We start from the raw sequence: 25,880 nt of genomic DNA on the forward strand, positions 1-25,880 counted from the left end.
TTTTCTTTACGAGAAAAGTGAGAAAACGAGAAAAGCGCTTTTCAAGCTATTTTAGAAAACACACAAAAAACTGCAAATCGTTTGACCAATGCAAACAACAAGCGGCGAGACATGATAATGACGTTTCTTTTCGCCGTGAGACATCAGAAATTGCTTCGCTTTTTTGTTACTTTTTACCCCAAGTGACCATTTTTAATAAAAGGATTTCTGGAGAAAAGAGCTTTTGTGAAATTCTAAAATAGATAGATATTCTAAAAACTCCAAATTATTTAGAAAATATTCACCAGTGCATCAATTTTGGAAAATAATTAGGTAATAATTGTTATTTTCTGCAAGGAAAATATTTCAAAAATAGGGCTAATAATTTCGATATTTTTTATTTTCTAAATTCCTTGTTCGAATTCTAAGAAACTTACGACATTGAAGAAGGTCTATGGAGGCTATCTATAGAAAAAAAATTGAGCCGCTATCTTTTTTACCTTGGAAGATATTGAATTTTGAATTTTTCGATTTGTGACTTTTTGCCCCAGTCTCCCTTACTCAACATTTCAGGATATACATGTTTGCCGAAACTGCCCCTAGTGGCGTCCATGTTCCAATAAGGTTTGATTTTAAAACAAAGACATCTTCCAACGGTCAAAGTAATTGTGTTTCATCAAGTTCATGAGTCAGGAAGATTTGCAATTATTTTAACAGCCTCCCACCCGTTGGGTGACAGAAAAAACATTGTCCGTCTTTCATCTACGATCACGTAAACTCTGCGATCCTTTTTGCTCTCGCTCTCATGAGCAAAAAAAAGCACAAGATAAAAGAAAATTAATGTCAGAGATTGCGGCTCTCGTCTAAATTCACTTGTCGTTCGAGCCACGATCTCGGACAAGAGAGAGAAGATTCCACCACTTGGCACCAGATAATATCACATTCTAACGACTCTGCTGCCTCAGTACCTTAGAGGCCTTCGGGCCTTGATGACCGTTTTAACTCCGGATCAACAAGCATTTATAACTTCTCAAGAGATTCTCAAGGAGAAAGAAAATTTCCCCTCTCCATTTTTTTAATTTAGTCATATGTGTGATTCGCATGAAAATCCATTTTAGTGGAAAAGTTTGTGTTTGCGAAAAATTAAAGACTTTCAATCGACGTAAGTAAAGAGCGGGAGCACAGGGGGTTAAATTTGTGCAGTGATAGTGATTGTATAATTTTTTTTTGACTAAAATTGGTGGATCTTGTGAAATTTTCCATTCTATAGGAAAAATTCTATAGGAAAAATTCTATAGGAATTTTTCTCAATTTTGATGATCACGAAGATCAGCGAAAAGAATATTTTCAGTGGCATTTTTTCGCTCTATTTTTACATGATCGCAACACTTAAATTTATGACATGACACATGCTCATCTCAAAATTACATAATTACCCACAATTTCTTCACAACAAATTGTCCATAAGTCTGCTCCTCGTCATTTTTCACCCATTAAATCACAAATAATGTTCACAGACAAATTTTCCGGTTGAAAAGGTTAAATAGGAAATTTGGGGAGTGTGAGATTTATTTTACTATTACGAGTGCTAATATCACTTTCACTTGCCGTGTGTGCCTAAATTATTTACTGGTAAATTCTCAATTCAGTGTGTGATTAATGCTATTTTTATCGTGTTTATAGATAGGAAGAAATAAAGTGCCAAAGGGAGCCCCTTCGGGGTGCCTCGGAGTCCGCAAAATTGAGAAAAGACTCTTCATAGATAAATCACCTTTCCCGGATTAATTAGTGGATACCACATAAATCTCTCATTAAGGATTCTTTTTTTCATAAAAAAGGTGAGTCACAAATTTCTAATTAAAATTTTTGTATAAGATCGTTAGATCTCCTTTAAAAAAAAAGTGCCGAGAAGTAGGCAAAAACGGTGATCATCGGTTGATCTTCCCGCGCAGACTTAGCGGAAAATTCCTCAAGTTTTCCATGGGAATAGAGAAATTCATCTCTGAACAGACGACAAACACACGGATAGGTGCCAAAAATTTTGGACCTAGTCAATCTCAGCCGAAGAAATCCGCAAGTGATCGAGATCCCTCTCATTCTCTCAGAATTTTCACGCAACACGAGAGAAAATAGACAGAAATAGCTCATGAAAAGTCTCAACTCTTGTCCCATTGATTTGCAAGAGACTGTATAGAATTACAAAGGCAGAAAATCAATGGAGAAAATATTCATGACTTGTGTCCATTGCGCCAAATTCTCTGTGCAGCGCATATGCATCACAAAATGATGCTCCTGGCGCCTCATGTGTCGGTATTTTATGGCTAGGAAAATGATTTAACGGCCACTATTTTCCTTAGAAATATCACAATGTGCAAATAATTATATACATGCAGTGTTGATTTTGGCAGTTACATTTGCATTACTATTTTGTCGGAATCATTTGCGATTATGATCATAGACAATGAGACCTGAGATTGTGCGATCATAATCACTTGATCTGTTTTAAAATGTTTTTGGACTACTTATTAGAAGTAGAAAAATACAGGCCTATGCCTATAGAATAGGATGATTCATTAAAATTCTTGTGAGTTGAGATACTTTATCATTACGTCACCTTGGCTTGGTTTGGGAATTTTAAATTTAAAGAAAGCAAAAGGATATATAAACGAGTGTCTTGGCAAAAGAATTAATGAGGATTATAAGAAATGATTATTTGATTTATGAGCTCACTACGGGTATTATTTGCAATATAGTGACAAAATTTAGCTAAATTTTATAATAAAACTAAAAGATTCATTTTGGCTCTTCATAGGGTCTTCTATTATGTTAATTCCTCATAGTTTTCTCTCCCGAAGTATACGCTTAAGAGTTAATCTATTTGAAAGAATGAAATTGATGTAATTTTGAAAGGACCATTGCATATGATCCTTAAACGGACTTCAGACCTAAGGCTTAGCCTTATGGCTTAACTGCTATAATTTCTTATCAATCACATTTTTTGGGAAAAGGAAAATGGTCACAACTATATGGGCGCTGGTCCCGGAATCAGCACAAACGAGAGTAGGTTTATTTTGTAGTTACTGATATAAGATTAAAAAATAGCCGGAACCCAGGACGATAAACGCTGAGAGTGCTGGGAGTCCTTGTAAAAAAAGCATTTATCCTTCCAAAATATTGCTGTTTTCACATCGAATTACTCAAGAACGACTAAAGCGATCTTGATGAAATTCGGTATAGGGTCAGTGTATTACTTAAACTTTTTATTCATGCATACCACCCCCTCCCCCCACCCTCCGTTCTGGTAGCCACCATACAAAATGAGAGCATTTTACCTTACGACTTCTTTCTGAGAAGAGGTACAAAGCTGAAACACATCATGCCCGCAAGGCTTAAAGAAAACTTTTTAACCATACATACCGAATCCTTCTTCCATCACCCCTTCCGGTAGCATCCATGCAAAATGAGAGCATTTTACCTTATAATTCCTTTCTGAGAGGAGGTAGAAAGCTGAAAATCGACATGGGAACAAAGCTTAGGGAAGACTTTTTAACTAGCATATCATCCCAATACCCACCTGTCTGATAGTCCTTAATATAGAAAGAATTCCTTCACACAAATTGTTTATTAATGCACTGAATTGCATATTAGTACAACTTCTGTAGACAATAAATTGAGAAGCAACTGCAAAACCTTGATTACAATATCAAAAAATTACCACTAATGCCAGTTAGATTATACAATGAGGATATGTTTCTTTTTTTTCACGTACCAATAGATCTTAATGAGGCGAAAAATGAAATATAAAAAATCTAGAAAGTGATTGTTAACGTTACTACTTATTCAATTTTTTTTATTCAATCAAGCTCGATCAAAAAATTCTTCGTGGGGATTGTTGAAATTTCCTCTTCTCAGAAAGGAGTTGTAAAGTAAAATGTTCTCATTTTGTATGCGGGCTAGCAGAATGGAGGATGGGTGGCGGGAGTGGTATGCATAAATAAAAAGTTTAAGTAATACACTGACCCCATACTGAATTTCATCAAGATCGCTTTAGCAGTTCTTGCGTAATTTGTTGTCAAAATAGTGATTTATCGGAAGGATAGAGGCTTTTTTACAAGAACTCCCAGCATTTATCTTCCTGGGTCCCGGGAATTATTTTAATCTTATACCAGTATCTGCAAAATGCGTCTACTCTCAACTCTGGATAAAGATGAACCGGTGCCCATATATACTTTTGACCATTCTCCCTTCTAAGAAATAATTTTTATGCTCTAGAATTTTTCCTCGATGGTTTAGAACATTGGTCTAGCCAGGGAACCCATTGATTTATTTTCCTCATGCTTTTAACACATTTTATCACTATTCGTTAATTCTGTTAACAAAAACCTTACATTCAGCTTTGTTCTCTGGCAGTTATCAGATTTTCCTGATCTACATTAACTATGGCAGTAATGTTTTAAGTTTGATAAAAGAATCAATATTAAAGTCGGTAGAACATTTAGGAAAATCCGAAAACAAATAACAAATTTGTGTTTCTCAGATGTAAATTACTCTGAAAATACTAACGTTTAAATGTTGAAAAATATTGTTGCCAAAATTCACATCTTGTGCAAGAAAAAGTAATTTGAAAATAGGATTTTATAATTTTTTAAAGTTTATCATTATGCTAAATCTATTTTCAAGATCAAAGCTTTAGTATTGTAAGTGAGCTTGTAAAATTGTGTTAGCACTAGCTTCTTCCTAAACGAATAAACCGCCGTTGGTATTTGAAGTGAGGTCATAGATATCACTCGAAGTAGCATCGATTTCTCCTAAGAGCGTTCGTAATGTTAGCCTGAGAGTTACCCCTTCAAAAAGGGTATCATAGAAAGAGATTTAGAGTAAGTGTGCCAAATTTCGGCATAGTTGCATGCAAGCGTCAAAGTCTCAAGTTTGAAATGTAATATTTTAAAAACAAATTGATTTTTTTATTCTTTCTTCTGAAAGAGTGTTGCTTGGAACCTTGTAAAGAGTTTACCATCTTGTTTTACTCTAAAATCATTCTTAATACATTTTAAAATGAATAAAAATATAGACATAGCTTTGGTGCCCTATTTCGGCCACCTTCATTCTCATAGTTCCTTGCCCTTCGGGAATTCTTCTAATATCTTTTTCACGTCATCTCGTTTGTCGAAGCTACATTTTTTGGTTTTCTTTTGCATTGTATAATCTCTAGAGTATGTAAAATCTAAAAGTTCATGAAAATTCGAGGAACAAAAAAGGTGGCCGAAATTGCAAGCTGGCCGGAATTTGGCACACTTACCCTAGTATTGATAGTTATGCAAAAGACACATTTACGACTTAAACCGAGAGACGGATTAACATAATTATACTCAAAATAATGATTAAACTATATTCCCAACAGATGCAAACTAATCCGACGCTCGTCTTAATCCGAGAAATGGCTGAGATAGTGGGAAACTGAAGGAATTTTGTCAAATCATTATTTTAATTTTAATTACGTTAAGTCGTCTCTCGGCTTAAGTCGTAAGTGTGTCTAGGGAATTAATTCATGTAAGGTCATCGCAAGGAGTAGATCGTTAGAAGGAACGCTAAGGGTTCTTCAGAAACTTTTGACAGCTAAGGCGTTCATCCATGTGATTGCTTTTTGTGACGTCCTAACCATCGCCATAAATCCTTATCCGATTTTACTAGGAGGTTTTTTGAATTGTAATGGTATATTCTAGCACATTCAGAGAAAATCTGTAGATTTTCTGCAGAAATTCTGCCGAAAATCTGCAGATTCTCGGCAGAATTTCTCCCTAGAAAATCTGCATAGTCTCCATTACTTCACAAAAATATTGTTGATTTATGAAGAAACTGTAGAAGTTATAAAGGAAATGGTATGCTCTGCTTAACAAGTATTACCGAGTACACATTTTAGATAAGTAAAAAAATGCGAGCAAAAATACTAATTTCTTAAAAATCGCCCATGGAATGGTACAAAAACACGAAATTTAGGTCGACACTCTGCTTAAAGTTTTCACTTCACTATTCTCTACTTATAACACGGCGTCGCAGAATTCTTTATTTTATATAAACACTGTGATATTACCAAGAATAACTCTATTGAATTTTGCAAATTTCAATGAAAAATATTCCATCTTTTCAGACACAGCTGTCTGGAAAGTCTGGAATGTAAAAAAAAATCTACAGAAAATCGGTAAAATATCTACAGAAATTCGTCAGAGTATGCACCAGGATTCGTCAGAAAATCTGCAAAAATTTATGACGAATTTTGTCCCAAGCCCAAATAAAATTCGTAGGAATATCTACAGATTTCTCGGCAGATTTTCGGCAGAGGTGTAGATATTTTCTGCAGAAATCTTAAAGATATCTGACGAAATTATTTGACGGGTTCTTTTAAATCCTGGAAGCCCTCTATTACAGAGGGTCTGTAAAACAGAAGACATTACTCGTGATTCAAATTGGAACTCTTATACAGATATAGTATCACTTGCACATTTATGATCCTTCTCGAGTTTCTTTAAATCAAAACCCGTTATTCTAAAAACAACTGCTTTACGATCACTTCGTGCGTTTGGTCATGAGAAATAAATACCACAAAGATCATCTCTTAATTTGATGAAATATTGATGCGAGGACAACATTGTGGAATGGTGAAAAAAATACATTTCCATTGTGATTAGATAGAATTTTCTAGCGACATGACGACAGGGACTATTTCGGTTGGCATTGACGCAATATATTTTTGCTATATGGGAAATATTGCGAATTCAGGAGCGTGGGATTTTCCGAGAGAGTTTATGATGTCTCTAAGTCTCTCATTACAATTTCCGGATCAAAACACTTTAGTGAACAGTCGTGACGGAGAGGAAAAACCACCAATTAATGGTCTTCACAATCTTCATTTTTATCGAGGATCACTTGAAGATCATTTTATTGCAATTTTGGCCATTTCTGTACTAGAATTTCTACGATGAGTCATAGAGAAAATTCTTCCCTAAATTACTACACTTGCGATCTTGCGATCTTCATTTTTGAAAGAAGATCTATTTCAGTGTAGAATCCTCTTTTCATGGGGTGAAAAGTTCACATGATTGTGTGGCTGAGAATGGGATTTATTTCTGTCCAGAATTTCAAGTTTACCAAACGCGTGCAATGCAAAAACAAAATGTGAGGATCAATTGATCACGATCGGAGTTGTTTTATTCTTTTTCTTTGCTTTAGAATTATTTCTGTGTCGTCTAAATTGGGAAGATTTCGTAGTTCTGAGACTGTATGACGTCGTATGGATCCTCCCAATATAAATATTTATCTCATGAGGGCATACAAGCACTTATCCTCCGGAAATTATTGCGATCTTCTGGTATACGATCACTTTGTAGTTCTTCAGAAGATTCACCCTTTAACAGATTTTTTGTAACGGAAAATGCAAGAGTTTCATTTTGGGTTAAAATTAAAACCACTTAAGTATGTCAGATATTTTTGAATGATGATGGAGTGTCATCAATTGTGAGATTTCAATCGCACGTCAATCACAAGATGCTCCCAAAGATGATTAAGGAGTGATCTTGGTCGGAAATTTGGATGCATGCGTAAAAATGATTCTTAGCATTTGATTCACCCTGTTGTCAGTCTTTCTTGTGATTTCGTTGTAAAATTTAAATTTAGAGATTGCGATTCGATGATCTATTTTTGACTCCGGAGATATTCTCCCAAATGCGAAACACCATGAAGAAGTTTAGTCAGTCATAAGAAGTGCTGAGTGTACGAACTCTCCTCGACAAACATTGACAAGAACGAAAAAAAAGTGGACAAAGGAGTGAAGATATTTTTAAGGAAAAAAGAAATTTTTGCATTTTTTTCATTTACAAAAAAAAGAAGAATATTGCGTGATCTCAAAAGATCATTTTCTTTGTGATATTGTAACATTTTCAAGATACTCTTCCACGCCATTGTGATCATGATCTTTGTGCCTTTGTGAAGTGAAGAGAGAGAGAGTTCAAGGAAAAACCATTTCCATTGAAATAAACTCATTTGAATTTTATTAGGAAAAGTGATCTTTGTGCAGATCCCCAGATCGTTCACGATCATCAAGGAACAAAAAAAATATTAGTTAGAAAGCATGTAAGAGAAAATTTATTATAAAAGAAACTTCCGTATAGCCGATCGACGCCACTTAAACCGTCGCGGCGGGTTAAATTTACCCACGAGAGAGGGAAAATGTGTGGCAAATGATAATTTTATGAAAACGCCTTGTAACAAGTACTTGGCACAAATTTTATCCACCCATTCATTCACTCTTGGACAGTTGCATTTTAACCCAAATTGCAATCATATGAGTCTTTTCTTCTTTATTGGGCTATTTTTTCAATGAACAGAGAATTGTAACGATATTTGTTAAGCTTTGTCAAGAGTTTCATTGATCGACATCTAAGAAGAACCAAGAATAAATCAATTTTCAAGTATTCAGGTATTTGATTTCATTTTGCGAAAAGTTAAATAATATTCGTCCGGTTTTAGGTTTGCAGAACAAATGATTAGAGATAACGACGTGATGTTTTAGATGGAACCTCCATAAGTTTGGTTCATTCACTTGTTCACTTTTTCCTAGCACCTACCTAGCAGCTACCTTTTCACAGGCAATCACCGGAGATATCCCTCTAATATCTTTTGAACTTTTTAACGTAAAAACGTTCCCAACTATTCGAAATCCAAGGTCTCACTCAGCAGGTTCGGCCCCGTTTTGCATTACACATGCAACAAATTCACAACTTTTTTTGCTAACGGAGATCTCACATGGTACGTTTGATAGTCAAGTCCCCTGATTAAGAATCTGATCTTGGTTTTGCTCCATCACGTCACAATGATTTTTTATTAATACTTTTATATTTTTTCTGTTTTGCCTTACATTATTCGTTATATCTCAGGTTCTAGTGAACAGAACTTAAAAAGTGTAGGTCCGTTAGAAAGCTCATTAGCTGTGCTTCAATTTTGACAATTACAAAAAACTTTGTAAAACCACTCCTTCAGGGTGCAAAATTCGAGTTTCTCTAAGAATTACCAGAAAAATGATCTTAAAATGAGGTTTTAAAAATCTATATAAAATGACCTAAAGAAAATATTAAAAATTCATTGACACCAGGCGATAGGCAATACTAAGGACTACAATTTTGTTCATGTAAGACATCGCGCTCCGATCACTCGAAATGCCTCATTTGTTGTTTTTTGTCATTTTCCAAAAATATGAAGTACGTATTTTAGAGCAAATTTCCTAAATATTTCTGAGAAAATATCTTTTGAAACTTATGTGAAACCTACATAAATGTTGAGATTCTTCTTTAAATAGGTCGGGGGACCATCAACATAATTTTCATTAACATCCCCAATTAGCTTAAGAGCTAATAGCTTAAGAGGAATACAATTGATTTTTGGACAAAAAATATTTGTAGGTTTATTAATAACCGGTTTATTATCTGTTCACAACCGATCGGAACCTTGCCAGAAATTTCAAAATATGTGTTTCCGTCCATTTCCTGTTACCCCTGTTACACGGGTTTCGGACTAGAGGTTTAGCCCAGTTCCTAAAGCCCTGAAAATCCCAAACAACCAATTTTATTGGTTTTTCAAAATCTATAAGGCCATTTACTTATAATAATCCAATCTTAGTTAAAAATTTTCCAGAAAATTTGGACTGATAAAAAAATAGAGAAGTTAAGCCATATGGCTAAGCCTTAGGTCTGAAGCCCGTATTACACTCCATCATCGGAACGAAAAGTTCCGATCTCCAGTTAAGTTTTGACCTTCAGAAATGTCCGCCTAAGGGCCTCGACAGAACTGAGGATTAGCCGAGAGACGGCTTAACGTAATTATATTCGAAGTAATGATTAAACTACATTGTGAGAATTTTACGAACTTTAGTTCAATGTTAATTGTATTTATGTACAGAGAAATCGTCAATCAGAGCAAATGACACTCAAATCATCCAATTTTTTTCTCTCAGTGGAGACAGGAAAAATTCCTGCCTCCACCCAGAATCGAACTGGAGACCTCTCGTTAACTAGACGAGTGCTCTACCAACTGAGCTATTAGAGGCCACATGCTCTGCTTGACTACATTAATTAAACTACATTAAAGATTAAACTACATTTCCATAATTTTCCACTAAGTCGTCTCTCGGCTTAAGTCGTAAGTGTGTCTAGGGCATAAACCAACCTTTAGTAAAATATATCCAAAAATTTAAAAAGAAAATCAAACGATGCGTTGTCGAGCTATTTCAACCAAACAATTTTGAAAGGAAAAGGTTAGGGGTGTGGAAAATATAACACGTAACGCGTTCTTATCTCTAACCGTTTGTTCTGTATGGATGATAGTATGGACTAGAGACCTGCATATCCGACCCGCACCCGACCCGACCCGCGGGTACCCGCGAAAATTTGCGGGTCGGGCGGGTTTTATCAATATAATCTGCGGGTCGGGCGGGTCACGGATAATTATCTAGAAATTTACGGGTATTGTTTCAAAAATTATCCGACCATTTTTTTCGTGGAAATAATCAAATATAATTGTTATATTATTTTGCCAAAGTTTGACAAAACGAACCGACAGAAAACATGCTCTTTTCCAGATTTTCCTCAAATCTTTGAATATCTTACAAATTCGAGAAAAGAATCACATATAGCATTACATATCCTCTGTACAGAAATATTCTCCTTGCAAAACGAGATAAAATCTCTGGAGGTTCTCATAAAGCCATTATGCTTTGAACTTGTTAAAAAATTTTTGGTAACGGTGCGTTATTCGACCCTATGTATCAATTCGAATTCAATACATTAGGATCTTCAGTGGCCCTAACTCTTATTTCAAGGAAAATATTTTTGTTAAAAGGATTGTTGTCATACTTTTTACCTTTTTGTTCAACTAAATGATATTTAAGGATTTGTGGGAAAAATATGAAAAATCATAGGGAGAATGAAATGATAGAGATAAGATTTGTTTTGGGAAATTATTCCTTGGGTCCTTCTCTAAAAACTAATCTTTGGCACCAAAAACTTACGATGTACCGTTATGAAAAAAGAAAGCAAGTTTCGTAAAATAATTCTACATATTTCTTAAGAACCTCCACCTCAAGATATCACAGAAAATTGGCGTAATGAACTATAAGTTTCTTCTGGAGATATGTTTAAGATCAGAGGGGCAATTCAGGAAAGTTCCAGACAAAATTGTTACTGGTTATTGTCTGTTTTCTGTGAAGCGAATTTTGCCATCCATGGTGTACAAGGTTTTGGGTCTTGTACCTGCTGGAATTCTTCAACTCGAGACCGGGGGTACGTCTTTTTTTCTAAAATCTTATGAAAAAAATATTTATTTGCATTATTTTATTAAAATAAAGATGCCTAGGCATAACATTTTTAAGAAATTAGTGAGTTCTAAAATTTTATAGGCGTTCTGAAAAAATAGCTTTTGGGAAAGTTCAGAAATAAAGGAATTATTATTAGGAACTATAAGTTTGAGATTTTCTTTATTGGTTTACATACGATTTATTTCGGATCAACTTTTTCGCCAAGTCTCTTCTACAATGATCTAATCTAAAGGGTGAAATATACATTTGTCCATAATGAACTTCCCTGAAATTCCTATGAAAGTCCAGTAGGAGAATTCTGTAATTTTCGTGGCATTGTCACGCGTGAGTTCAAAACCTGACAATGTCATTCGAGCTTTATTTGTCATATCATATGAGTTCGAAAATGCAATTCATTGAATTTTAATTAAATCCCTTTACTTGACGATTTTATGAAAATACAGTCCATCTTGGTTGATTTGTTCAACAAAATTCATTGTCATTTGAATTGCCAGAAATCTCAAATACGTGACTTCTGACATTGCCACGTGAGTTGAAATGGCAATGTTACGGCTGCAGAATCGCATTTTCGAAAAAGCTCTCCTAAGATTCGAACCCAATTTCTCATATGGCATTGCCAGAGCGTTACAGAATTCCCCTCCAGGTCTCCGGTTCGATTCTGGGTGGTGACAGGAATTTTTCCTATCTCCATTGAGTGAGAAAAACTGGATGATTTTTGAGTATCGCTTGCTCTAATTGACGATTTTCTGTACATAAATACAATTAACATTAAACTGAAGTTCGTAAAATTCTCACAAAAAGCATAACTTTATATTGTCAGGAAAAACCATTTTCTTTATGGGCAACTAGTGTTTCAATCGCCTTTAAAGAGTAAAATTATCGAAATTATTACTCTGAGAAGTCGAGCGCATCCTTAGAAAAGATAGGCAGTAGAAAATTGGAAACGCTTTTCTCAAAACCATTTTTCTCAGATTTTCTCCAGCGATCAAGAAAAAAGTAATTACCAGCTAAAGTTTTCTTTAAAAACATTTGGAACGTTTTCTTGAATAATTCTTAATGCATAAAAATGAATAAAAATATAGACATTCTTAAAAGTACTATTTTATGGACATCTTGATTGTTATTGTGAACACTTTGCTTGTAATTTTGGACAGCTGATGTTTCGTGATAGGACGTCCATTCTCTGCCACTTGTTTTCCATTAATTTCTTTTCATAATAGGGAAAAGGCTCATAATTTTGTCCAGTTTCTTATTTTGGACACTTTGAGGATAAAATTGGGCACTAAAAATAAATTGATTAAAATTATGGATTTTTATTCCAATATTTGATGAATAATGAATTCTATCTAGGGGAAATGCTTCTAATTTTGTCCAGTTTCTTATTTTGGACACTTTGAGGATAACATTGGACACTAAAAATAAATTGATTAAAATGATGGATTTTTATTCCAATATTAGATGAATAATGAATTCTATCTAAATATTTGTTCTTTTTGGAAGATTTTGACACTAAATACGTTAAATTTTGAATATGATTTGAGTTGAAATTGCTTTGTTGAAAATTCAGTGTGAGCAATTGCTTACGAGAAATATGACAGAACTTCGTGGCTTACTTCAGTCTTATTTAGTTTTGGTGAAGTACTAACAATGTTTGTTCGCTGTTTTTGAGTGATATTATTGAATATTCATTGAATATTTTGTTGATTCACGTTACTGATGATTTGTACATTTGACCTGAAGTGAGATTTGCCTTGTGAATTATATTTTTCGTGTGAAAAATGGGAAATTTTTTAAGACATTCACCAGTGAGGTAATGATTCTTATTTTGGACAGGTGTTTTTCTCACGAAATTTCGTGAAGTTTTAGCTTTTGTGATGACTAGGTTGGACAAATGCCTGGAGAAACAAAGGAGCATCATCTCTACGAAAGAGATGTAGCGAGAAATGCCTTGAAAGGCTCCCGGAAAGGTCAGGGAATGAGCGAATCCGCACATACTTGGAGTATCGAAGTCAACTCACTTTAATGAATGATATGGAAAGTTTCTGGGCGTCTTGTGACATTCCACGTTTCCCTTACATGACCAGGAAGAGGACTTGGTAAGATTGGTTCATAAAATGAAGAACAATGGGCATCCTGTTGAGGCGGATTATCTGTCCAAATTTACAGACAAGTTGTAAAAATTAATAACCAAGTTGTCCAAAATAAGAGTCAAATTCACCTCTACATATCAATTCATTTTTAAACGTATTAAAACTAATTTTAGTAAAAATGAGATGATAAATAGCTTGCCAAGTTTCTAAACAATCCTTCTGAAAAGAGTGTAACAAGAAAAGTCAATTAGTATTGAAAATATGGCACTTCAAACTTAGGATATCGATGCTTATATGCAGACTGTCCAAAATTATAAGCACTTCCCCTAAATATTTGTTCTTTTTGGAAGATTTTGACACTAAATACGTTAAATTTTGAATATGATTTGAGTTGAAATTGCTTTGTTGAAAATTCAGTATGAGCAATTGTTTACGAGAAATATGACAGAACTTCTTGTTTACATCAGTCTTATTTAGCTGTGGTAAAGTAGTAACAATGTTTCTTCGTTTTTTTTTAGTGATATTATTGAATATTCATTAAAAATTGTGTTGATTCACGTTAGTGGTGATTTGTACATTTGATCTGAAGTGAGATTTGCCTTGTGAATTAGATTTTTCGTGTGAAAAATGGGAAATGTTTTAAGACATTTATCAGTGAGGTGATACTCCTTATTTTGGACAGGTGTTTTTCTCACGAATTTTCGTGAAGTTTCATCTTTTGTGATGACTAGGTTGGACAAATGCCTGGAAAAACAAGGGAGCATGATCTCTACGAACGAGATGTAGCGAGAAAAACCTTGAAAGTCTCCCGGAAAGGCCAGGGAATGAGCGAATCCGCACGTACTTGGAGTACCGAAGTCAACTCACTTTAATGAATGATATGGAAAGTTTCCGGGCTTCTTGTGATATTCTAAGTTTGCCTTACATGAACAGGAAGAGGTCTTAGTAGGATTGGTTCATGAAATGAAGAACAATGGGCATCCTGTTGAGGCGGATTAGCTGCCCAAATTTACAGCCAAGTTGGCCAAATTAATAAACAAGTTGTCCAAAATGAAAGTCAAATTCACCTCTACATATCAATTCATTTTTAAACGTATTAAAACTAATTTTAGTAAAAATAAGACGATAAATAGCATGCTAAGTTTCTAAACAACTCTTCTGAAAAGATAGTAATAAAAAAAGTAAATTAGTATTGAAAATATCGCACTTCAAACTTGGAACATCGATGCTTATAAGCAGACTGTCCAAAATTACGAGCCCTTACCCTACTGCACGAAAAATCATGAAAATCTTCAAATAGTGCTTCCTTTAATATCCTTTTAAAACTCTACGAAATCACAAATTCCATGAAAATTTTGTAATTATCATCACTAAAAATATTGTATTGGAACTCAACAAAGTTATAGAATTTTTCGTTGACATTTCCAATATATTATATTACCATTTTTTTAAGCAAAACCCTTTTGAATAGAAGGGAATAGAAAAACCACAATTAGGGGAAACTGGGGTACCACCAAACACTGCGATTTTTAAATCGCATATTCGAGTTCAGTCAGAGTATAAGACTTATAGGTATTTATAGGCTCTATAGGGATGCTTGTCCACTGAAGAAATGGTCGAGATAATCCAAATAGTTTAGAACTAATAAATTAGTGTTTGGTGGTATCCCGTGTTTGGTGGTGCCCCAGTTTCCCCTACTCATATATAACATATTTCATTAGAATGAAAATTATTTACTGGTAGGGTAAATTAAGCTAATTCAAAACCTGCTCCAAATGGAAATTTTTCGCTACTCCAAATGGAAACGTTACTGTTTTCACGATAAATATAGTACTAAATTATTATATTTATATATTTTCTATATCACAGTTTCATTATTTAGTTAATTTTGCTCCAAATAAAGCAAAAATCTATTCATATTCACAAATTTTAATTTGTTAATTTCTCAGAAAAATGAAAAGTGTACCTTTTCACCATCGCATTTTTCATTGATCGACCATGTTTTCCAATGAAAAACACAATGAGGTGACTGTTGTTTATTCGTTTTTTTTAACATTTAATGTCACATTTTTGGCTAATTTTAGTTAAATTAGGTGCTAATCTTTATTGTTAACGGTACGTGAAGTTTCCAAATGAAATAATTACCTATTTCGTGAACAAAAAGGGTTTTTCTGAAGTGTCTGCAAATGCTTCAATAGGAAACCCCGGAAATATGATTTTTTTTTGGAGAGATTTTCTTATTGTTTTAGATGGGAAAGGAGAAAAGACCAGGAATAAGAACAAATCCTGCACTCAGGAGCAACTGAACAAGGTTTTGAAAGCCTTTCATCGCGGTTTCACTTACACTGCTTGTCTCCAATTAGAAACTTTCCCTTGTCTCCATTTGGATTAATATGTTTCCAATAGAAGGAATCTACGCTCGCGTATTTTTTGTGTTTAAGAAGTTTTCAAATTACATCTAAAGAAATTTCACTAAACAGTAACATTCTAGATTAGTAAAGGAGCAAATTTATGTAATTCTCTTCAGAAAAAAATTGAACTTAATGTGTTGAATCTTCTGTCAAAGTTAAAGCGTCTGAAAATGGTTTTGAATTAGGACATTTACCCTATCGTGAGAAAAATGACTTAAATTTTTAGACTATTTATTTTGTCCCTATTATCCATAAAGATAAAAAATTGTTTATTATTTTCTTTCTTATTGATGATTTTCGGTCAGAAAAAAAGCATCTCATTCTTAAAAAAGTTATCTTAGGTTTTTATTTTTGTTAAAATGAAATTTTATATATTACTGAGTAAATTGAATCGTTTTAATGTCCAAATAGTCCAAATAATTTGTTAATCGTGTTAATGAAACAAAAATACCGTATTACTGTTTTTCGGGTTAATAAGTAAAAAGACGGGTAAATTTACATTTCTTGCGGGTCGGGTCGGGTACGGGTATTAATTTTTGTATTGCGGGTCGGGCCGGGTCGGATAGCACTAAATTTCAACGGGTCGGGTCGGGTACAGATCAAATTCACTACGGGTGCGGGTTGGAAAAAACCCTAAAACCCGACCCGTGCAGGTCTCTAGTATGGACGGACACACAGCGGGACCACGGGATTCCTTTGCTTTCTCTGTAAAGTTCGAGAAGAAATATAATAGTTCTCTTGCCTCTATATTTCATTAGCTGATTCAGGTAGTGTTGTACAGTTAAATTTGGTCTTTTCGGTAACGTTTAAGAACAATTACAAGGAACGATCCTGTTAGCCATCGCAGGGATTCCCCCTAAAGTCTCAGCGTTAATCTTATTAATCTACTCCCGATGCGAACCAACGTAAACTAAGCTAACTTCCACTGCCTTGCTCTCTCCAAATTGAATGTTCTGAGGGAGAATCGGTGCCGCTGAGAGAGACATATTTTATGTCAAATTAAATACCCTGTCCCCCAGTTGGACGAGGGTCTAACCGTTGGAAAGGAGTTAGAGTTGACAGATTGAAATCGAGAATTTCAACCTTGACGTCGATAATTGCCGTTTGGGAGGATTTTTTTGTATGCACCTTAATGACATTGAAACATTCCTTTCCGTTGTTCAAGGTCAAAATACTCAAATTTGAACAACGTATTGCTCATTCGTCTCTATGAAAATTCTGTCTGAAAGCAGTATCATTCCTTTTCCACATGATCATTTTTTAGGAGGCTGCGATACTTAGCCTTTACTCATAATTCCTGAGGCCCTTGCCAGAACTCGGGGACGGTTAAGGAGTCCCTGGATAGTATAGTTCGATACTTCCAATTTTAATCTATTCGTACCCGTTTTATTCTCTAGCATCTTTGATATATATAATCACAAAGATTAACAAAAGATCGTTATAAAGCTTCCTCTTTAGAATTACTTTATATGAATTTCAAGCGAGAGATCTTCGAGAGAGAGTGAATAATGATGAGATAATTGGTAAAAAGTTCAATGTCGAAAGTGTGTGTTGGGAAAATTTGGGAAAATCATCACACAGAGAGAAATTGGCCAAGAGCCTGAATTATGATCATCGCAGTGTTTAATTTCCTAGTTTAAGTCTAAATAACACACGCACAGCATAATAAATTTGTAAGCAATTGAGGAATTATTCTCAGACATGGACTTCTGTATTCCTGGGATCTTTTTCATGATCATCTTTTCTCCTTCGAAAAAAATCATCATAAAAATTTTTTGAGGAAAAAAGAAAGAATCCCACAAGACATTAAACAGTGATCGTTGATTTTTTTTTCTGTCTTAACAAAAATACGCTCAACTCCCCTTCATGAAATGGCCTCTGGCCAGAAATAATCATCTCTCGAGGGTCTCAGACACGCAATTTTCCTCATTTTCTCTCTTTGCCATTTCTCTGTCTTTGCAGTAAAATTATCAAAGTTGTGCGTCTGAGAGGAAAACTCGTAGGAAAATGGAACAATTTGAGCAACTTCTGACATGCTGCGTTTGTCTGGATCGCTATCGCAATCCCAAACTGCTGCCCTGCCAGCACTCCTTCTGCATGGAACCGTGCATGGAGGGTCTGGTGGATTATGTCAGGCGACAGGTGAAGTGCCCTGAATGCAGGGCAGAGCACAGAATCCCATATCAGGGAGTTCAGGCTTTTCCCACCAATGTCACCCTTCAGCGCTTCCTTGAGCTTCATATTGAAATCACCGGGGAACTTCCGGATCCCACATCAGGTAGATTCCGAAATTAATTTCTACGGTTCCATTAAGGGAGCCATACCTAAATTTATTTTTGTCTTTCAGGTCAAGTCATGGAGAGGTGCAATGTGTGCTCGGAGAAGGCATACTGTTCCGCCTGTGCCCATTGTGAGAAAAAGATCTGTGAAGACTGCAAAAGCGCACATATGGATATCCTTCGACGGGAGATCCTTCGAATAAACAGTCAGGTAGAGTATCCTCGTAGACCATAAAGTCAGAGTAAAGAAACAATGTGACCTTTTGCAGATTCGCCGTGGAATCAACAGATTGCAGGATGCTCTGGCCATTGTAGAAAAGAATACACTGAGTCTCCAGTCGAACTGTGTGAGTGTATCTGAGGAAGTCGATGAGATCTACAGGCGTCTCAGTAAGGCCCTGAAGGATCGCTCTGACCACTTGCGCACGGAGATCGATAGGTATCTGGGCACAGAATTGCGCAATCTTACAAATCTGAGAGAGAACCTCGACCTGGAAATTGGGAACATCCAGAGCAATTGCGATTTAGCAGACAAGTACATCACGGAATCCGTTGAGTGGGATGACAGTGAATTGATGGACACCAAGGAGATATTTTTGAAAACAGTAGAGTTCTTGAGGAACTTTGAGTATGAGAATGCTGACTACAGTCGCCGAGTCAGATTCGTCATGGCTATTGATCCCAATCAGCTAGTTATCAATGTCTCCACCTTCGGCGACTTAAACATCTTCCAACCAGCTACATCGAGCCCTAGTGGAATGCTTCAACCGCCAAATGTGGGTCCCGGATTGATGCGTAGCAAGTCCGACCATCGCCTGGCCACACAATTCCGGCAGCAGGAGGAGCAGAGAGGGCATGGTTATGATGATGAGCCCCCGCTCAGCGGTAGGAAGTTTGGAGAACGTCATGCTGGAAGGAATGCTGATCGCTATGGGGATCGGTATGGTAGGGACTACGGAGGGGATTATGAATACGATGAACCATCGTCCCGTCCAGCGAAGTCGAGGTTCAGGTCCCGCTTTGTACGAAGTCATCAGGGAGACAATGATTCCGACAATGAGCCCACTCGCAGCGTGAGATTCCACGAGAAGGAGAAAGAAAAGGAGCGAGATCGTGTGATTGACACTGAAGATGTAGCCCGAGGGCAACTTAGTGGAATAATCCGGCTGACAGATTCCCCGCGTGTCATGAAGCGCATTCAGGAGCAGAGTCGTGAAAAAAAGGAAAAAAAGGAGAGTACAGTGGTGGCGCCAGTACTAGCCGCCCAACAGAAAGCAGCAGCTGTGAAGAAGACTCCAACTCCAGCAGCACGTCAAGTGTCTGAGGATGATGAGATCTCCAGGATAAAGCGGCAGAACAAGGGTGCACCATCGGGAGCAGCAGCTGCACCAGAACCCGAGCGTCCTGCATCAGAACGAGTGTCTGCGCTCAAGAGAACGACAGGAGGTGCCGGTACTGCTTCAGACGATAGCGATAGCTCGAGGAATTCATCGGCGCGAAAGACGCCTCCGCAGGTTGAGGTGAGTTACGAATTCGAGTTCGATGATTAATTCAAAAAAACCAAAATATATCCCACCCCCACACGACAAATAAAAATCCAAAAATAGTACAATAGAGAGAGCAGGGTATCCTGAGGATTATTTTTTCTAAGTAGAGATTAAGGCTGAGATGCGCTTTCAAAATTTCACCCACCGACAAAAAGACTCTTCAAGTCTCCCGCCGAGTTTCACGGAGACAAAGACACAAAAGACGCCAAGGAGAAAACTCTCTGTATAATACCCAAATTCTGTCCAACAGTCCACAAACTCTGGTACCCCAAAGGCACCAACACCAGCACCCAAGAAGACTACGCGATCCGCCAGCAGTGACTCCAGTACGTCCACAGACAGCTCCAGCAGTGCAGCACCCCGGAATACCGGAGCAGCCTTCACTACCGAAGAGGTCAAGCAGAAATACCTCCAGCGGAGCAGCATTGATGCCACAGCAGACGCAACTCCGCCCAGAACACGCCCAACCGAAGCCTCTGCCAGTCCAACTGCCGCAGCAGCTGCCAGTACCGAAAAGAAGCCCTTTCAGAGTCGCTTTCTGCCCAACCACCAGTCCCCCAAGCCCAAAGAGGAGTCCGAGTCCAGTACCGAGGAGGAGACAAGTACCGAGGAGTCGGAGGAGGAATCGGAGGAGGAGACAGAGGAGGTGAAATCAACTACCACAACTTCCACCTCGACGCCCGTTGTGCGAACTCCCCCGAGAGACACCGCCATGAAGACGGACATTGGACCCCTATTGGCCAGGAGTTCCCAAGCTCGAGATACCGCAGAAAGCCGACGCACCTCTAGGGAGGAACCAAAAACCAGTTACTCGAGCACAAACAATAGCTACCGGAATTATGAAAGGGAATCAAGTCCAAAGTATGGGGCTGCTGGTGGATCTGGAGTCAGATCGAGGGCTAGTGCACTTCATACGGAACCTGAGGACCATGGAAGGTACGGCAGTGGAGCCTCCAGCGGAAGTAGGTGAGTTTCTTGTTCAATGAATTTGACATGGAAGTTATTGGTTGATTTTTGTGGGAGTTCAGAGAGACACTGGGAGGGCTTTCAAACAAGAACAAGGGTTAACCAAGTACAATGTGAATTACAGATCTACTGATCCGGACTTAATCAGTTATGACCAGTAAATCTGGTTGATACTTGTTTATCACCTGTCTATGAATCCTGACCAGCAATATTGTCCGCCTGAACTCCTACAGTAGGAAGTGTTGAGCTAGTTGCTTTGAAACTTAACATTCACGGTACTAATCCATAAACGCTTGGCTGCTGAAGCATGCCATATTCCTAATCCCAGATTCTCTGGCATTTCCCGCCCAAAATTTCCCAAGGGAGCTTGAACCCATGAGACAACTAAAGAAATGTGTAATATTGGCAGGCATCAATCGTGCATCTTCCTCTAAAACTCATGGAAATAAAGAGATAATCGCTTCCTGCCACAATCTTGGATTATGTTGTGTTTTATGTGTTGTTTGCTGAACAGAGAATTGCCGACAGGAGATGATCCGGATGAGAATGGCAAAAAATAAAAGTAAATCTAATAGAGAGAAACCTTTTGTTTGTGATTTGTGATTGCTTTCTAAAGAAAGAATATGTGGTCTGTGATTTTGTTTCTGATAACTGAAAAATGCCCCAACCATAATTTTGCAGCTACACAAGCCGCTTTCTAAACAAGAGCAAAAGCACGGCCGTTGTGCCGCCGGATGAGGATCGAGATCTCAGCACAGCTGAGGACTCTGACAGCCGATACGGAAGCAGTGGACGGAGTCGGTATTTGGCGCTCAAGGAGCGTCGCAATCGCCTGGCCAGGAGTCGCTCATCGCACAATTTTGGCAATGATGACGACGATCTTGATGAGCCCCTGTCGCCCACCACAGCATCCCCATCTGCTTATCTCGCTTCCAGGTGCGCCATCTTCTCTCTCTCTCTAACCCTTGTCAATCCGAGATCTTCCCCTCATCATCTCAATGTAGATTCAACTTTGACCCAAATGATTAACCCCAGATTGAAGTGCAATTGACACATGCCTTGCAAGACTTAGTCGAAGATCAGCCATCTTCTGACATGATTTTGATTGTTCTCTAGGTATGGAGCATCCTCTTCTTTGGCATCTCAGCCAACGGATTTATCCAGGAGTAGATCTTCCCATGCCCTCAAATCCCGAGAAAATTCTCCAGACAGGAGCACTGGTCAGTTACAGATTTTGTTTCATAGTTGTTTATGAAGATGCTAAGAATTGATCTTCTAACAGGAACCGACAAAGATGGCGCTGCCTTGAGCTCTTGGGCTCGTTATCTCAAGAACAAGTACGGAAATCGCTCAACGGCCAAGGAGACAAGAGATCCTGGTCCATCTTCTACATCTAGTGTGAGTTCATCGTCGGCATCGAGACGCCTGAGTCTCGGACTGCCACTGCGTCAGGCCAACGAACTGGCCAGCTCAGATGATGACTCAAAAAACGGGCTAGGCTCCCCTACCTCTCCTACGGTGGCAGCAGTCGGTATAACCGGAGCGGCAGGTATGTCCCCTAGGACACAATACCTGCAAAAACGCCGACAGCTGTTCCAATTGGGAGGCCGGGGGAGCGAACCCGGTAGTTTCACGTGGCCACGTGGCATTGCCGTCAGCCCCGACAACAACATCGTCGTGGCCGACTCATCAAACCACCGAGTCCAGATCTTCGATGCAAATGGCATCTTCATGAAGGAATTCGGGGAGTACGGCAATGCCGAAGGCGAGTTTGATTGCCTGGCGGGTGTGGCAGTCAACAGGATCGGACAGTACATCATTGCCGATCGGTACAATCATCGCATTCAAGTGCTAGATCCCGCCGGACGGTTCCTGCGAGCCTTCGGGTCGCAGGGCACGGCCGATGGGAAATTCAATTATCCTTGGGGTGTCACCACAGATGCACTTGGATTCATCTACGTCTGCGACAAGGAGAACCATAGGGTTCAGGTGGGTACATTGTTCACCTTATTCGTATACTAGTGAGCCTTGATTTGAAAGCAAGAGAGAACGGCTGCTTCATTCGTTATTGTACCGTAGAACCAGGTGAATTTGGTTTTCGGGGGTGACTTTACCTCCCTGTAGTTCGTCTAATGTTCCGGTTGTCGTTTTAAGGACTTTTCATTTCATTTCATTCATTTATTTCAAGTACTGCTTTTGAGCTAGAGCTCTTGAAAGCAAAAATTTAGACAGAGATTATAGGTGTACAAAAAATTCAATGTTTGTGTGATAGCGGCCACCGCCGTCTTAGCGTTGGTAACCAAACTTTGTCCACTACGTTCTTCTATCTCGCCCGGAACGCCTCTGGATTTTGCTCATACAGTTTTCTGGGCATCCTTTCCTCTGGCATACGGCAAATATAACCGTATCTCAATATTCTCACCTGGACAGAGGCATCAATTTCGGCTTCTCCATAAAACTCCTCCAGTTCATGGCTCATCTTTGTTCGGAATTCCCCATTAGGTTCCTGTTGAAAGACTCGTAGATTCGTAGTAGGACCCGTCTCTCAAAGATCAGCAGTTTTCATTCTTCTGTGCGGATTAATAGTACTTAGCCAGGACTGGAGAATATGGAGAGCGCTCAATCGTCTGAGAAGCGGGGTCGCACGATCAAAAGATAACAGAAGGCGATGGGTTTTCTCGGAAGATGACGTTATGTGTGACTGTGTGGTAGTTCAAACTATTCTCTACTTGTGTGTTTGTCCTTTGTCACCTACATTTTGCGATGCAAAAGCTTTAATATCGGCAAGTGCTGCCGCTATTGACGTAGCCCGTTTCTGGGCAAGACATGTTTAATTTTTTAATGCCTCGACTCGGTTAAAAATAAGCTCAAGTAAAGGTGTCATCCAAGTGGAAGTATTAGCTGGTTGGTTTGGGGTGAACTGAACTGAATGTTTATTTCTTCCTGGGTTTATATACAATTGTGATCCTAACATCAGGACCGCTACTTCATAGTCCTGATGGACTTTGCCATCTTATTGTGGGTATTCTCCAATGGATGGTACATTGGACCCATCTTTGTCTCATACATTTCAGTAAATCAATTATTTTAATGGGAAATGAGGAACTCAAAAGGGTAGCATAAATCTTTTAATTTCATCGGAAAGAATTCTATGGTGACTGATGTTCACTAAATTCGAAGTAAGGAGACGATTAACTTGAACAAAAACCCAAGTAACCTCCTAGGGAAGAAGGTTCTGGTATGCCACAAGAACAAAGGGTTTGGATTAGTGGGTTCGGTCGTCGACTGGGTTATTGTCGACTGGGTTGAATGGTATACTACAGAATTCTGTCAGGTCTGACGAAGTAGTCGTCCATTGACAACGTGATGAAACAGTAAAAGCCCTGGGTTAGGCTAGTTCTGTATCTGCGACAAGGAAGCTGCTCGACTTCATAAACTCCGATTGTAAAACCCAGTTCTTCTTGAAGACGGCTATCTCGGACCTTTAAGATTTGCAGTCCACGCATTTAGCATCTTCTTCCTTAAGTTTCCTTCAGAGGTCTCCGATTAATACGCTTGGCGTTTAAAAATTTTTCAGAGACTCGAATCAGGGTTTCCCTTCGTTATCTAAGTTTCGTATTACAGGATATTCCGCTTGGGAATATCCTGTAATCCGCTTGAGTTTTTCAGACGAGTCCGTCATCTTGATTTCGGAGTCGTCAAACTCTTTGACTATCTGAGTTTTAGTATATTACGCTGTTTGTAAAAGAACAACCAACGATCACATCAACAACCTGCATAAGCTCTCAAGATCTCTGAATATCAAGGTTTTTCTTCTTACTCAACAGGTTTTCCAGTCCGATGGTACTTTTGTGGGAAAATTCGGCACCTGTGGTAGCAAAGAAGGCCAACTTGAGCATCCTCACTACATTGCAGTGTCCAACACAAATCGTGTGATTGTGTCAGACTCTAATAATCATCGTATTCAGATCTTCGATGTCAATGGCCGAGTGTTATCGACTTTCGGCAGCGAAGGCTGTGAAGATGGCCAGTTCAAGTTCCCCAGGTGAGTCCTTTTAGTTTACTTTTTCCTAAAGAATATCAACTAACTTCAAGGGCTTCTTACAGGGGAGTTGCAGTGGACGATCAGGGGTATATTTGTGTGGCAGATTCTGGCAACAATCGCATCCAGATCTTCACACCAGATGGCAGTTTCTTACGTGCCTTTGGCTCCTGGGGATCTGCTGATTCGGAGTTTAAGGGTCTCGAGGGTGTAGCCATAATGTCGAATGGGAATATTTTGGTGTGCGATCGCGAAAACCACCGTGTCCAGGTGTTTTAAATTACGTCCGTTACTTATAATTTTATCCGTGCGAGAAAAGAAAATCCTTATTTTGGCCACTTTGTGCTTCTTTCTTTGGCTGGGAGATTCGAGGAGAAGATGAAAGAAAGTTTTTACACTACTAATCTGCCTAAATTCATAGATTTTCCGCGTGTGTTTCAAACCATTATGATTTATAGTTGCCTTTGTTATGGATTGCAAGAGAACGATCAATTTTGGTTTCGTTCCAAAGTTGATTTGTCATCTCCAATGCAATATTTTTCTTTAGCTCAAAAAATGACACCGTTGATTTTAATTGTTGAGAATAAAAATACCTTTATAATTTGTATTTCTTTGTAATAAATCATTTTTATCAGTAGTCGATGTTGTTATTTTTGGATAATCATACACGGTGTGAGATGAATAAAGTTGGTGAGTTTCAGATATAAGGTATTTTCTGGTTTTTATCTACATTTAGTTAGAAAAATTCTGTCGAACTCATAGAAGCGAAATAACAAGAAGTGTTTTGCGTACACTGCCGTCCTAGCATTGGTGATTAACCTACTCCGGAATTGTGGTTATATAAAACTATATATATCAATTCAGTTGTGACTCTCGTGAAGTGCACATCAGCTGAATTTGTGCAGTGAATTCTTGTTCGGTTTTTTTGTTCTTTGTGTAAATGTGGAATGAATTGCGGAGAGTGCAAAAAGAAGATTTTGAGGGAGGATGCCCTCAAGATCAGGTGCCATGGATGTAGGGTCAATTTTCATGGAGGATGTGTAAACGTGGGGAAGCAGGACATCGCCACGCTTCAGGAGGAAGGGTTAACGTGGAGTTGTACGAGCTGCAAGGCCCGTCGTTTGAGTTTTATGAGAGATGATGTGGCTCCAGCATCGCCGTCAATTGCCTCGCTGGCCAAAGGGTTAAGTGAGCTGCGTGCAAT

General features: G+C 38.1%; 1 protein-coding gene across 5 annotated transcripts; it reads left to right on the forward strand.

The window, feature by feature from the left end:
* The first annotated feature begins 882 nt into the window (after positions 1 to 882).
* Positions 883 to 25,313, forward strand: LOC129800499 (RING finger protein nhl-1). Of its 5 annotated transcripts, XM_055844923.1 has the most exons (11): positions 883 to 1,141; positions 1,663 to 1,817; positions 17,805 to 18,120; positions 18,190 to 18,332; positions 18,391 to 19,641; positions 19,919 to 20,634; positions 21,316 to 21,570; positions 21,751 to 21,854; positions 21,917 to 22,623; positions 24,462 to 24,679; positions 24,742 to 25,313. In XM_055844923.1, the coding sequence occupies exons 3-11, from the start codon at positions 17,850 to 17,852 to the stop codon at positions 24,953 to 24,955; spliced, it is 3,879 nt and encodes a 1,292-aa protein (XP_055700898.1). In that variant the 5' UTR covers positions 883 to 1,141; positions 1,663 to 1,817; positions 17,805 to 17,849; the 3' UTR covers positions 24,956 to 25,313. The 5 variants fall into 5 exon arrangements, with proteins under 5 accessions (XP_055700898.1, XP_055700902.1, XP_055700900.1 ...); XM_055844927.1 differs by lacking the exon at positions 21,316 to 21,570 and having other exon boundaries at positions 943 to 1,141; XM_055844925.1 differs by lacking the exon at positions 1,663 to 1,817 and having other exon boundaries at positions 943 to 1,141.
* The last annotated feature ends 567 nt before the right edge of the window (positions 25,314 to 25,880 follow it).

Source organism: Phlebotomus papatasi, chromosome 2 (assembly GCF_024763615.1).
Source record: "Phlebotomus papatasi isolate M1 chromosome 2, Ppap_2.1, whole genome shotgun sequence".
Classification (NCBI taxonomy): Eukaryota; Metazoa; Arthropoda; class Insecta; order Diptera; family Psychodidae; genus Phlebotomus; species Phlebotomus papatasi.

Coding starts and splice junctions, on each gene's coding strand:
- LOC129800499 (XM_055844923.1), top strand. CDS start 17,850: ATGGAACAATTTGAGCAACTTCTGACATGCTGCGTTTGTCTGGATCGC. Junction 20,635..21,315: donor GGAGCCTCCAGCGGAAGTAG/GTGAGTTTCTTG, acceptor ATAATTTTGCAG/CTACACAAGCCGCTTTCTAA. Junction 21,855..21,916: donor TTCTCCAGACAGGAGCACTG/GTCAGTTACAGA, acceptor ATCTTCTAACAG/GAACCGACAAAGATGGCGCT.